This window comes from Pseudorca crassidens, chromosome 3 (assembly GCF_039906515.1).
Source record: "Pseudorca crassidens isolate mPseCra1 chromosome 3, mPseCra1.hap1, whole genome shotgun sequence".
Lineage (NCBI taxonomy): Eukaryota > Metazoa > Chordata > Mammalia > Artiodactyla > Delphinidae > Pseudorca > Pseudorca crassidens.
Window position 1 is genome coordinate 43,014,360 of NC_090298.1, and position 14,862 is coordinate 43,029,221.

Here is a 14,862-nt window from a genome sequence, read left to right on the forward strand (position 1 = left end):
TTTTTGCACATTAAGGCATGTTTACATAAATGTTCTTCCATCTATCTATATGCTTTCCTGCACATTGTTTCATAAGGCTGGTGGCTAAAATAGAGGTTACCAATTACCATGGAATTTACATCTTAGGAAAAATGTAAATATTTCCTTAAACTAACCCCAAATTTTCCTTCCGTTTTACTCCTATAAAAGTGGCTTTAATCAAATTAGGATGCATAGACTGCATGTGGAAATATTTAATATATCTTGAAACATAACTAAATCCAAGTCCCCTTCACCTTCAGAATACTGTGCTAAATACATCACCAAAAAATAAAATAATAATTTGCTAGCCAAAAAAGGCAAATATGAACTGAACTCAGATATGAACTGAAAAACCAAAGAACAAGGCTATTATTCTTAGCCAATTTGGGGGCAAAATAGGGAAAGAAAAGCCAGTCTGTCCTACTGTGGAAATAAGGCTTCTGTTTGCTAAAACAATTTAAAAAATGTAAGTCAACTATCTGGGGAAGGCAACTGACGAGAGACAAGTTGTCAAAAGAGAAGTATGGCATGATCTGCTGGACTCCCAAGACACTCAAGGAGGTAAATCTTTATTCTGCTTCTTCTCATCCATTTCCAACTCACACAGAGAGACACAGGGCAAGGTGCAGGAATCCGAACCAAGGATAGAGAAAGTAAGCACAATATCTCAAGTGCCAACCTTAAGCTAGTTTGTGAAATTTAACCTAGAAGCAAACTGTCCAATTATTTAAAGTAATGAAACCCAATATTAACCTACAAACTGATGAATAGTACAACTTAAAAAACAGTGATACGGCTTCCCTGGTGGCGCAGTGGTTGAGAGTCCGCCTGCCAATGTAGGGGACACGGGTTCGTGCCCCGGTCCGGGAAGATCCCACATGCCGCGGAGCGGCTGGGCCCGTGAGCCATGGCTGCTGAGCCTGTGCGTCCAGAGCCTGTGCTCCGCAACGGCAGAGGCCACAACAGTGAGAGGCCCGCGTACCACAAAAAAAAAAAAACAGTGATATAGGGCTTCCCTGGTGGCACAGTGGTTGAGAGTCCGCCTGCCGATGCAGGGGACGCGGGTTCGTGCCCCGGTCCAGGAAGATTCCACATGCCGCGGAGCGGCTGGGCCCGTGAGCCATGGCCACTGAGCCTGCACGTCCGGAGCCTGTGCTCCGCAACGGGAGAGGCCACAACAGTGAGATGCCCGCGTACCGTAAAAAAAAAAAAGAAAAGAAAGAAAAATAGTGATATAGTTTTGATATATTCTGAGGATCTTCTTTTGCATATGTATTTACATTCTTTCTGATGAACTGTATTCTCAAATTTAACAAATAAATCTATCTCCGTTTTTGTGGCCTCAATTTCCACTTAACATGATAAAATAAGCATAATCTTAGTTTCAGCTCTGCCATAAAATAGCTTACTGGGCTTGAGCAAGTATCTGGGCCTAAGTTTCTTCACTTGTCTACTGAAAAGTGTTGATCCAAAATTACTTAAATGAACTCTTCATTCTAAAATAATCATTCTATAATTCTTTATGATGACATCAAGTTATTTGGGGCAATATCTCCCTTTAACTGGAGAAACACTGCCCTGGACTGAAGCAGTGGCTATATTCTTTAAGCAATCATTCACCACACCAACTCTGGTGACGACAGTACTATGGATTTACCCCCACCCCAATTCGATCACTTCATAAAACCTCCAGCACAACAAACCCATCACTACCTACTTATTCATTTACTTACAGAGGAAATGGGTAAACCAAGCCCCACTGTGTTGAGGACAGTGGTTGTGACGGTACTGTCATGGTACGGATACTGGATGCTGTTGTCTTTACAGAAAAAGCCTCTCTGAAATGGATATATTTGGCCCAAATTTAGAACAGCCATAGGCATGGAAGCTGTTAGGGAAGGGAAAAAAAGATACACATGGTTAAATTCAATTCACTTCATTAGGAAGTAAACTCTACTAAATGGGATGCAAATCTCAACTGTATTTTGTCCTTTCTGAAAAAGGATCACTATTCCATTACATCCAAGAGTAAAGACTGAGGAAACCATGCATCATTAGTTTGTCCACATCAGCCCCACCTTTATCAAGTTTAAATTCTCTTACTTGCCTTGACCTCTGATTTTAGGGACAATCAATAAAGGAAACCCCAAGGGAAGACAGCAACATTGGCCCGTGAAAAAATAAAGTTGAGAAAACAGGAAGGTTTTGTATTTTACATGTTGTTCGTAATTCATTTTTAACTGAATTGCTCAATACATTAAATATGTTTAAGAAAAAAAGGCAAAACTCAGTGTATACATTTAATAATCAATAATACATCATAACAGCCAAATGCAGTCAAGGAGGGAAAAGATACAAAATTTTGTTTCATATTAAAATTTAAATTAATAGGGTTAGAAAAAATAGAAACTGTAAGTATAGTTGATAATAAGAACAGAAATAAGTCCTTTGTTTTCCAAAGACAAATTAAAAATGGTTTTTATTAGCCCTGGTAAGGCTCCAAAATCACTTTAACAAGTTATACAGGAATAATGTTCATTTGAAATTTTTCACCCAAATAAAATGAAAGACCAAAGAGAAGTTAAATAACTTAAATTAGTAATTTCTTAGTATGTTTAAATTTACCACACTTTTAGGCTTTGTTTTATACAATTCAAACAGTCAAGCATCTACTTACTATATCCTTGATACTAGAGTATGCCAAACATAGAGGAGACAATTAGTGTAAAACGGGCACTCGGTTCAAGAGCCTAAATTGTACATGTAGCAACAGAAGGCATACTCAGGAAGCAGTTTCAAAAGGAATAATATACTAAGACAGATTTTTGAGGGATGATGAAATTGTTCTATATCTTGATTGTGATGGTAATTCCACAACTCTAAGTATCTGTCAAAACTCACAGAACTGTACCAAAAACAAAGTACATTTTACTGTATGTAAATGTTAAAAGGAATACCATAAAAGAGAAAATATGACTAATTTCTAAAATGATATAAAAGGCCCTATAGGAATTCAGAGGTCAACGTGAACTGGAGTAGTTAGAAAAGACTATTAGGGCTTCCCTGGTGGCACAGTGGTTAAGAATCCGCCTGCCAAAGCAGGGGACACGGGTTCGAGCCCTGGTCCAGGAAGATCCCACATGCCGTGGAGCAGCTAAGCCCGTGCGCCACAACTACTGAGCCTGCGCTCTAGAGCCCACAAGCCACAACTACTGAGCCCACGAGCCACAACTACTGAGCCCACATGCCACAACTACTGAAGTCCGCGTGCCTAGAGCCTGTGCTCTGCAACAAGAGAAGCCACCACAATGAGAAGCCCGCGCACCACAGCGAAGAGTAGCCCCTGCCCGCCACAGCTAAAGAAAGCCCACATGCAGCAACAAAGACCCAACATAGCCAAAAACAAATAAATACATTAATTCATTTTTTTAAAAAGACTATTAAGGAACAGGCAACTGAGCTGAACTTGAAGCAGCAGGTAAATCATAGGCAGTAGGCAGGGCCTCAAGGAGAGCATTTAGTGGTAGAGGGATGCAAGAGAAGCATGAGGTCACACCAACAAGAGTACAGAGAGAATGAGCAAGAAGTTTTCAAGGTACATAACATTTTATAGCGAACATGTACTGCATGCTCACACATGCCAAGCACTAGGCTACACAGATTAACTCAATCCTTACCTCAACCTTGTGAAGTAGGTAACATCACTTCCCCCTTTTTTCACATAAAATTATTATGAGGCTTTAAGAAATGAGGAACCCTGCTGGAACTAGTAAGTAGTGGAACCAGGATTACAACACAGGCTATCTGTTCCTAGAGTCAGTGTATATATGATGTCTCCCATGGAGGCAAGTGATTTGCTAAATTAACAGAATTGTGACAAGGAAGATGATTTGGGTGAGGGGTACCTTCCTTTGAAAAAGCTTATTCAGTATAAAATACATGTTATGTTCATAATAAAAACTCAACGTTAATGAAACAAAATCTTCTTTTCTGCAGATTACTCTTAATTCCACAACTGTGTGGTTTTTAATGGGAGGAAGAGAACCTGAGATTTTGGGGTTTAACAAAAAGAATTATTTTTTTAAAATACTGGCCTAAGAAAAGACTTATCCTGTAGGAATAAATAAAATATCACTGTCCTCTTTTGCTCAGGGTAACACAGTAAAATAAGGGGTTTTTAAAAATTAACTTTAAAAAAAATTAGAAAGGGGAGCATTTAACACAGCTTTGAAATAATCTACTAATTAAGTGTTAAGCAGTATGTTGACAGGGAAAACAGAAAAGGACACATGAAAGAGTGTTTTGAATATGGAAATGACTCAATTTGAGGACTGGTCACAATTGTTGAGGCAGACCTGAAGATGACACTTCAAACTTTGGGAATAGGGAGAATGATGGTCCCATTAACAAAAATGTGAAGTTGGGACAGGCACCTGGTTTATGATGAAAGAAAATTAGTTGAGTATTGAAAATATTGCCTTTGGGGTAATCTGACACCTTAAATGCTCAGCCTCATCTTTCACTCTTCCCCATGTAGCTTACGGCTCCAATCACACTGAACCATTTGCTGTTGCCTGAACATACTATGTTTTCAAAACCTTAGGTACCTACATATATGTTCAGCCTACTGTTTGGGATACCTGTCCCCTTGTTTCCCTTTCCCTGATAAGTAAGGCACTCCCTACTTATCTGCCCCATGGCACCTTGGACACACATCCATTACATAGTATCTTAAACTGCTTTTTGCATTTTGTCAGCAACTTGAGGACAAAGACCATAACATTCTTGTATCCTTCGGACCAGGCACACAGTTGGCTCTCAGTAAAAATTCACTAAACGGCGAAAGGAATATAATGCAGGATGAAGATAAGAAGTAGAGACAGATTTGCAGATTGTTGGCACTGGAGGTGGTAAGAAGCCAGGAGAATGAAACAGTCTTAGAGAAAGCCTAAAGTCAAGACTAACAGAGATCAATAAAAACAGTCAGGTAAGGACTAATATCCATAGTGAAATCATGAAAAGAGATTGCAGGAGAGAGAGGGAGAGGAGATGATTACATGCTCTAGAGGGCAGGGGCTGTGTCTCTCTCATTCAGCAGAACATATTAACCATTCTTTAAACACAAGAATGAACAATAGAGAAGTAAGACAATGTTGTTATACAAAAAGCCAATGAAAGTAGCTTAGAGTATCAAGTCTGTACTAGGTTAAATGTAGGACGTCAATGCTAAGACATCAAGAAGAGTGAGAACAGGGCTTCCCTGGTGGTGCAGTGGTTGAGAGTCCGCCTGCCGATGCAGGGGACACGGGCTCTTGCCCCGGTTCAGGAAGATCCCACATGCCGCGGAGCGGCTGGACCCGTGAGCCATGGCCACTGAGCCTGCGCATCCAGAGCCTGTGCTCCGCAACAGGAGAGGCCACAACAGTGAGAGGCCCATGTACCGCCAAAAAAAAAAAAAAAAAAAAGAAGAGTGAGAACAGAGTAAAGACAATGAGGTCTGAGGAAAAAAGGTGTCATATACACTCTGTGAGAGAATATCTTACACCACCTCCACTAACACCACAGCTTTATGAAGAAACTTCAATAATGAGCTTCAATATTGGGTTGTCACTGCCTAAGCATGAATCTCCAAGTTAAATATATCACAATGATTTCCTCTATTACTCATGTGATTTATATATACACACGCACACATACACACGCACACTACTATGGGCTGAACTGTGTCTGTCCCCCCAAATTCTTACATTGAAGTTCTAACCCCCAATTTTACTATAATTGGAGATAGGACTTTTAGGAGGTAATTAAGCTAAATGAGGTCATAAAGGTAGGGTCCTAATTCAATAAGATTGGTGGTCTTATGAGAAAAGGAAGAGAGAGAGAGAGATCTCTTTCCACACGCACGCATCCAAGGAAAGGCCATGTGAGGATACAACAAGAATGTGGCCATCTGCAAGCCAGGAAGAGACCCCTCAAAAGAACCTGACCATGCTGGCACCCTGATCTCAGAATCCCAGCCTTTAGAACTCCGAGAAAACAAATTCTGTTGTTAAGCCACCTAGTTTTTGGTATTTTGTTATGGCAGCCCAAGCAGAATAAGACACACACACACACACACACACACACACAGGCAGAGCCATCCCCACAGAGTAAACAGACACCTCTACTCTAAAAAGCAATGAAATATTCTCTATCTACACAGAAATTATTTTCAGTGGTAATTTTTTAGGGTAGTAATAGAGAGTTCTGTGTCAAAGTTAGTATTATAGGAAGATTCTTCTCAAAACAAACTCTTTCACAGAACACGAATATTCTTTCCTTAATATATAAAGGATATAGAAACTATTTTTGACACTAATCATAATTCTAGGGTATTTTTCTCTTAATTGAAATTCCCTTAAGAGAAGTCACTTTTAAAAGTTCAATGCTGCTAATAAACACATTTGTTAACTACTGTATGTCTGCTCTTACCACAACTTCTCTAAGTTATATTGAAGTAGATAAATGAATACGGGGAGATAGATACATATATATATATATATATATATATACACATATATATATTTCCTATATTCTTCTCCAATTAAGTAATAATTGAAATATCTCCCATTTTATATATAGTACATAGTTCCTTAAAGACAGGTTGTTACAAAATATTCCAATGGAATAAATCTAAAATGCATTTTAAAGAGAACCAATGTTAATTTCTAATATATAGAAGCAAAGGTAAAGAAAAACAAGTCCTAAGTTTACGTTTTGAAAAGAATGAAATATAAATCTAGACATTATTAAAGTAACGATACTAACTTCAGTACCCACTACACCTTTCCCTATTTTCTCAATTTCAGACATCTAAATAAATATTACGCTATACCCCAGGGAAATTCAAGTGTCCATCTTCTTGAAAATCTCCTCTCATTATTCACTCAGACATTTCAATTTCTATGACACGGCAGACACAGTGCCAGGAAAGGAAAAAGAAAAAAAAAAGGGAAGGACTAAAAACACTAAAAAAGGAAAGGAATGAAAAAGACCTCACCACAAAATTTTTAATAAGAGAGAGATAAGCACTACTGGAAAATAACACAGCTGTAACTGCAAACAGAACTGAAGCTTAGATGACTTAGACAATGTAGCAGTCAGGATCCCAGCAGGAAACAGCATCCTCAAACTGGGGAACTTAAGAAGAGCTTAATAAGGGACTATTTACAAGTTATGGTGAGGGCAAAGTCAAGAGATAGTACAACCTTCTGAAGCTGCAACCACTCCTAGACCTAGAAGGTTCAAAGAGCTATGACCTCTGGGAGAGCCAACACGACAGAGGAGTTGGCAGGAGGACTCCAGGAGAAGAAACCCCACTCTCCTTCCAGTGCTTCCCATTCTTCAAACCCATCTAGAAGTCAAAGGGCAAAGTGAGCCTCTTAGTACTGAGGACAAGGTAGACAATGATGAGAGCAGGTCCACACAGGGAAAAAGCTATCTAGAACCGGGAGGCAGAAGGTAAGACCAGTCAGGGTCTCAGCATGAAATAGAGTCCAGTAACTAAATGCAGATAACTCAGGAGAGTTTAATAAAGGGACTATTTACAGAATCTATATTCAGACTATATATTAAGAAGTTTGGACTCTATTCTGTGGATAACAGGAGACACACAACCCAATCTGTGCCTTAGTGGGGGAAAAGACTCTGGGAAAAACTGTATAAAGGATAGAGAAGTGTGAAGTTAGAATAGAGGGAGGGCTTCCCTGGTGGCGCAGTGGTTGAGAGTCCGCCTGCCGATGCAGGGGACACAGGTTCGTGCCCCGGTCCGGGAAGATCCCACATGCCGCGGAGTGGCTGGGCCCGTGAGCCATGGCCGCTGAGCCTGCGCGTCCGGAGCCTGTGTTCCGTAACGGAAGAGGCCACAGCGGTGAGAGGCCCGCGTACCGCAAAAAAAAAAAAAAAAAAAAAAGAATAGAGGGAAGTCCAGAGGCAAGAAATACTAGTGTATATGAGAGATGTTGAGGGCTTGAAATAAAGAAATAACAGTGGGAATAAGAGGAGACAGTTTTAAAAATGTTTAGATTTTTCCCACAGAACTACAGACCATGTCTCTGTATATGTATATATGGATGTGTGTCTAACTCTCTCTTAAATACACACACGCAGGCACACACACACGCAGGCGCACACACACACACACACACACACACACACACACACACACACACACACACACACACACACACACACACACACACACACACACACACACACACACACACACACCACCCCTATCTTCAGCCTTTGGACTCTCTACAAAATACATTTTCCATTTGTCCTTTACCCTGAGTAGATTACTATCTGATAGACTTCCCTCCACAATCCTGCCTATAGTAAGCACTTCAAGGAATATATGTTGAATGAATAAATGAACCAATGAATAAACAAGCATGCAAAAGCCTCTGAGGCACATAATAATAATTTTGTATAACTATAAACTTAGGTCCTGAAAAGTTTTAAGTTATTTTTCTCTCCACAAGACCCAAGTTAAAACAAATAAACCAAGAAAAGAACAAAAAACAAACAAACAAAACTGGTTAATGATCTTAAGTCCAAGAACATGCTAGGGAAGCACTTCCAATTCTATATTCTAACAATTATTTCTCAAGCTTGTTTTCCACCGGGAACACAAAGTGCTAACAAATAAAGATAAAAAGACTGATATACCCACGTTAATTGCTAAAAGAAATTTACGATTCACAAATTCCTGGAATCCTGAAGGCAATTTTTGTACAGTCCAGCATTATCTCCAAAGCAAAGCTTAAGACATGGCTATTGCAGAAGCACTTCTCTCAGCAGCACCCCTTACTCTTTTCTCAATGAAAAAAGGAGTTGGGGCCCCAGTTCAATCTTCTTTACTGATCCACCCAAAACAGAGGTCCACAAATTCCCGCAGGAAAGCAGAAGGATCAGATTTCCAGATGAAATGAGGAGTATAAAGCAATAATACTTCAAAATAGGACTTTACAAATAATTAACAATCAGCTCTAGATCCATCTTTTCCTAATCTCTTCTCTAGAACCCACAGAAACAATCAGACCTGAAATTTTATCACAAAGCACACAATAACATATCCTACTCCATAAGAGAAGTGTTGAATTCCCAATCTCAGCATCCATTCTATAAATCTTCAAAGTTAGCAAAGGACTTTGTTCCAAGATTCCCATGTAAAACGTTTTCATATATTGTACAACTTTACAGTACATACTATACTGTGTCCTCTCAGTTAAAAGGATAAATCATAATGTGGTCTCTTACTCACTAGGAAATATCTGCTCTTACCAGAAGCACCTAAAATAGTTGAGGCAGCCTAGCTTACAAGACTCTTAAATAGCAACCCTGCTAGTCTTGTAGTAATTTACAAACCTGAATCACAAAACACAAATATGATTAAGAGAAAGGTTTGCTTTATAGTGAAAAAAAGTTAATCATCTTCCATGGCCTTTCTCATATATGTCCAAAAAGAAGAACAGAAATTAACATGTATTGAGCACATATAGGTCACTATCACGCTAAAGCAGCTGCACATACACTACAACTGTATATTATCTTCATAAAAAACATATTTATGCTTTAGATATCCTACCATAAAATCTGGGGAAAAAAATTTTAAACCTAATCAATAGCATGAGTATGAATCATATATATAGAAAAATATGTATATGTATATATTGTTTAGTAGGCAAACTAATCTGTAAAAACATTATATTTAGTATAGCTTAATTTATATAAAACAAATTACTTGCATTTATGTCTAAATATACATTGGAAAGCCTAGAATATATAACCAACTTTCAAGTAGTTATTTCCAGATGGTATTAATACAAATCAGGTAGAAAACTAATTTTCCACTGTATGTACTTCCATGTTTGAATATTTCATAATAAAACAAAAGATCATGATCATTAATTTTGAATTTTAAAAAACACTTTATCACAATGAAACCTTTCTCACTGTGTTTCCTGAAATTGTTATACATGCAACTTAACTGAAAAAGTCCCATCTATGGTAAAGAGATTGTTTGAAACCAGGGCAAAGGAAAAGGCCCACTTTTCTATTCTGTTTAAAACAAAAAACGAAGTAATAGTAACAAAGTAATAGAAATTATCCTTTGGCTTTTAAGCCTGATTGATAAGCTCTCAGAGAGGTAGGCCTACAGTGAAATTACTTTTGGGGGTTTTCCTCTCTTGAAACTTTTGAGAACTACAGTGATTTACCACATATGAAGTAGGTAGATCATAATAGCTATAAGTTTTATATCTCCTAAAAAGTGTACTAAAAAAATTTCCAAGGTCTAAGGTTTTTTGACATTAGAAATTTTGTTACAAAACATGCTTATCTTATAGGCAGTAGAAATAATCTAGAGGGTCATCAGTTTAGCAGAAAGTCATCAGTTTAGCAGGGGTAATCAAATACAAGCCATAATGAATATACTTATTTTAGTCACCACTTCTTGAAAAATCTTATAAAATAATGGTACTCAGGCAGATCATTCTAAAAGGGTGGCACTGTCTTTTTAATTATGTAATAAGCAAAGGAATATTACTCTAGTGGGTCTTTCAAGTTTTTGATTTAAACAAAACCTCAAAATTGATTACATATTAATATAAACCGTCAGTCTGATGGAGGGGAGAGGAAAGAAAATAAATAATTTCATTTAGGGCAGTGTCTTATGAAATTTTCTGTGATGACAAAAGTAACCAATACAACATGCTGTCCAATACAGCAGCCACTAGTCACACTTGACTAATGAGCACTTAATATGTGGCTAGTGAGAATGAAGGACTAATTTTTTTATTTTATTTTAATTAATTTCACCTTAAATAGCTACATATGGCTAGAGGCTTTCATAATGGATAATGCAGATTTAGGGGGTTAAAAATAAACTAAGGTTGAGAGCCATCAAATTTCGTTAACACTTAATACACAGCAAAACTAATTTTGATTCCCTAACTTAAGAGGAAATAATTATGAAGTACTTGAGTAAACATAGATTTAACTGTGAGCCAATGCCCAGAATAAAATTCCCCTATGTGAATACTTTTGGCTTGCTTCCTTTAAAGAACCTGTCCCTGCTGCATCCCTCAAATTTAAGAACCCTGAATTGGCTTCTCTCTCCAGGCAACTAACCTTCCTATAAGGGGAAGGAAGAGGGCCGGTCAAGTTTGTCTGGGGTACTCTCCTACCTGGCTCACCAACCTCAAATCTTCCCATTCTTCTGTCCTGGGGTAAGAAGCCCTTAATCTCTAACCCAGCAGAGTGCCTCCTTGGCTCTGGCTGCCCAAAGCCCGCCTTTACAGCACCCCAACTGCAGAGCAGCTACCAACTGCTTCTTCTTACTCCTAGAATTATTCCTACCCTGAATGGAGGCCATGAACACTCGGCTTAGCTGTATACAGATAATACTAATCAAAGGCATTTAGGTTTTCGTAATTCATTCCAAGCAGCACAATACTTATGCTTGTAAAATACAATATAGTTTTAAGTTTCACTTCAGTAAAAGCTAAATTCTGTTCTTAGTACATTGCCTGATCATCTGCTTCTAACCTAAGGAATTGTAAGGAACACTCAATCTCTCTCAAGTGGGTAGTAGTCATCACTGTTAGAACAGGAAAAAACAGAATTCTTTCCTGGTAGGCTTCTCAAGTTATCCCATATAGTGAAGTCTCTAAAGTAGCAGTTCTTAACTTCTTGGGGTTCACAGACCCCTTTAAGATTCTAATGAAACTACGGACCCTCTCCTCAAAAACACATGAACTTCTGCCATATAGTTTCACAACCTGCGTGCACACACACACACAAATGGTCATCTATGGACACTTCTACTATAAAAGTATGTGAAACATAATAAAAATAATTAATATTCTAAAGTCCACAGACCTAAGTGACCAGTAGAATATGACCTCAAAGAAGCTAGAATTAATTCAACATGATATTCCTACATCTTCTCTTAATTCTCCTTCCTCCTTCCCCTCCTCCCAATTTTACCCTCTTCCCATCATCCCTCTTTGCTCTTTATACTTCATCTCCTTATTTGGCTATATCATAGAACTAAAGTCACTTTTAGTATTACTTACATACTTATTGCAATATTATGTTTCCTGTTCTAATTTCAAGAGTCACAGTTTATTTCTTTAAAGAAAAGTACAATATCAGTTGAATACCTACTGTTTGCCAGATATTTGCCTATCTTTAACAATTCTACAAAGGGGAAAGAAAGAGTATATCCCCCTAAATCTGCATGTTTGAAAACTTCCAAGTCACTAAGTCATAGAAAAGTTAAGATATAAATCACAAAATAGTTTGATATGAATGAAAATATGACAAATCAAAATTTAAAGTATAAAGTTAAAATACTACACGTGAAAATGTAGTCTTAAATTTATACATTAGAAATTAATGAAACATTCAACACAATAACTTATCTTTTAAAAGCTCGAGAAAGTGAAAGAATATAGGAGATTAATGAAATAGAAAAAGGAAAAATCAGATCAATTGGTCAAAAAATCAGATCAAAAAAAAAAGATCAAAAAAAAAATCAGATCAATAAAACCAAATGAGTTTTTTTTTAATATAAATTTATTTATTTTATTTATTTTTGGCTGCATTGGGTCTTCGCTGCTGCGCGCGGGCTTTCTCTAGCTGCGGCGAGCGGGGGCTACTCTTTGTTGTGGTGCGCGGGCTTCTCATTGCAGTGTCTTCTCTTGTTGCGGAGCACGGGCTTAAGGTGAGCAGGCTTCAGTAGCTGTGGCTCTCAGGCTCAGTAGTTGTGGCTTGCAGGCTCTAGAGCACAGGCTCAGTAGTTGTGGTGTACGGGCTTAGTTGCTCCACGGCATGTGGGATCTTCCCGGACCAGGGCTCGAACCCGTGTCCCTTGCATCGGCAGGCAGATTCTTAACCACTGCGCCACCAGAGAAGCCCCACCAAATGAGTTTTTATAGGTTAACAAAATAATCAGTCTTGCTCAAGTTTAAGAAAACAAAACACAAATACAGCAAATTATTAAAAATTTTAAACGGCACTAACTATATTTCTGAGCTAAATTTTATCAGAAACTCACAAATGTGAAGCAACTCACCCAAGAGTACACAGCTCTTGGGTGTGTACTAAGGCAGATACCAGGATTACCCAGTTGGTAAAGAGGGAAGCCAGGATTTTAACAAAAAGGTCCTCTTCTTTTCATATCATACCACCTCTCCTTTAGGAACGGACACTAACCACCAGGGTCTCAGTTTCTTAGCTACAAATGAAAAAGAAGAATGATATCTCTCAGGTCCCTTTTCAATCCATGATTCTATGAGCTTAAGCTGGTCTGTGTAGAGACAAACAGCTGATTTCCTTCTGTTGGTTAGACTGGGGGTGAAGGTGGAGTTACTCTGTGTGACCTAGCATATATCTTAATCTACTACACTTGGGTTGATTGAGCCATCCTAATGTGTAAGTACACTTTGAGGCAAACTGTGGAAGAGAAATAAGAAACCTCAGCAAAACTTACAAGAAAAATAAACAGCAAACTTACAAGAAAAATAAACAGTGAGGGAACTGCTTCTAGGAGCCTATGTTTTACCAAAAAGGTAATGGATAAAACCCATATGTAAGAAATAGTCTCCCTTCCAAAAAAAAATCCAGCATATATAAATTTAACCATGTTTGTTCATTTCTCTACATGTATATTTGGGTCTAACAAGTAAGTCTACAGTTACTTTCGTAAAATTTGCTTCTACAAACCCTTTCATTTTCTCCTTTTAGAAGTCCAAGGTTAAAAGTAAATAAAATTTTTTTGGCTCTTTACTACTATGTGTTACCTGAGCAGTTTTTAGAAAATTCTATTCATTCCAAATTTAAGGAATGTTCTTTATTTGTTGTCCAATTCAGTTTGAACAAAATACATTTTGGAGAGAAAAACATGCAATATTTTTCTTGCTTTCTTTGGAAACAGGTGTTGCAAATCTTTCCAGAATCACATGAAAAATCTTCCTGCCAGTTGACAGGAGTTGTATGTTATTTCTGAACATAAAGAGTTTTCTTCCCCTCCTTTATAAAGGATCATTAAATGTCCAAAAGTAAAGAAAGTCATTCAAAATTTTACCAACTTAACTAAGTGAAACTAATAAGTCTGCCAGGTAAGATAGCTTGTTTCCTCTACAGATCAAATGCAGAGACTCCTTCCTGATTCTTAGTCCTGATCATTTGACAAATGTTTCATGTCTAGCACAGCTAGACATTCATATCTGACACTCAAGAGAGAATGCAGAGTAAAGATGAATATCTGAAATTTCAATTATAAAGGGGATAGCTGAAGCCATGAGATTTTATGAAGATCAGAGAAAGTGACAACAACCATAATGTTAGAAAGAAAAAAGGAAGACAACATAGCCAACTAATAAGCAATGAACTACCAGGTAAGTAGGATAAAGAACATGAAAGAACAGTGTCAGGGAAAATGAGGGGGCACTTTTCAAAAATGTAACACTTTTTACTTAACTCCCTGACAGTATGCTAGATGGTCTTTAATAACTTTAAAGGGGAAATGTTATTACATCATTTTGAAGATGAAGAAACCTGCCCAAGGCAACTTAGGTTGCAAAATTAGGATTCAAACCCCGGGTCAATGAGGCCGTGAGCCTTCTGGGTTCAGATCGTCTTAACAATAGCAGATGCCACTTAAAAAGCTAAGTAGAAAAAGAACACACAAGAGGTCACTGATGAATCCTGATAGAAGGACTGCAGTACTCTCTGAGTGAAAACAGAAAAACTGAAAAGAATTAGAGAATGAGAGTAAGTGGGTAGAAACTTTTA

At 37.9% G+C, this 14,862-nt stretch overlaps 1 protein-coding gene across 3 annotated transcripts in view; it reads right to left on the reverse strand.

Moving 5' to 3' along the window:
- The window catches only part of PLPP1 (phospholipid phosphatase 1), a 120,443-nt gene that overhangs the window by 81,228 nt on the left and 24,353 nt on the right, over window positions 1-14,862 (reverse strand). For 2 of the 3 annotated variants that reach the window (XM_067730707.1, XM_067730708.1), the window contains exon 2: window positions 1,755-1,909. The exons of the other annotated variant lie outside the window; for it this stretch is intronic. In XM_067730707.1, the coding sequence (XP_067586808.1) occupies window positions 1,755-1,909 (155 nt within the window). The remainder of the gene's footprint in view (window positions 1-1,754; window positions 1,910-14,862) is intronic. 3 annotated transcript variants of the gene reach the window in all.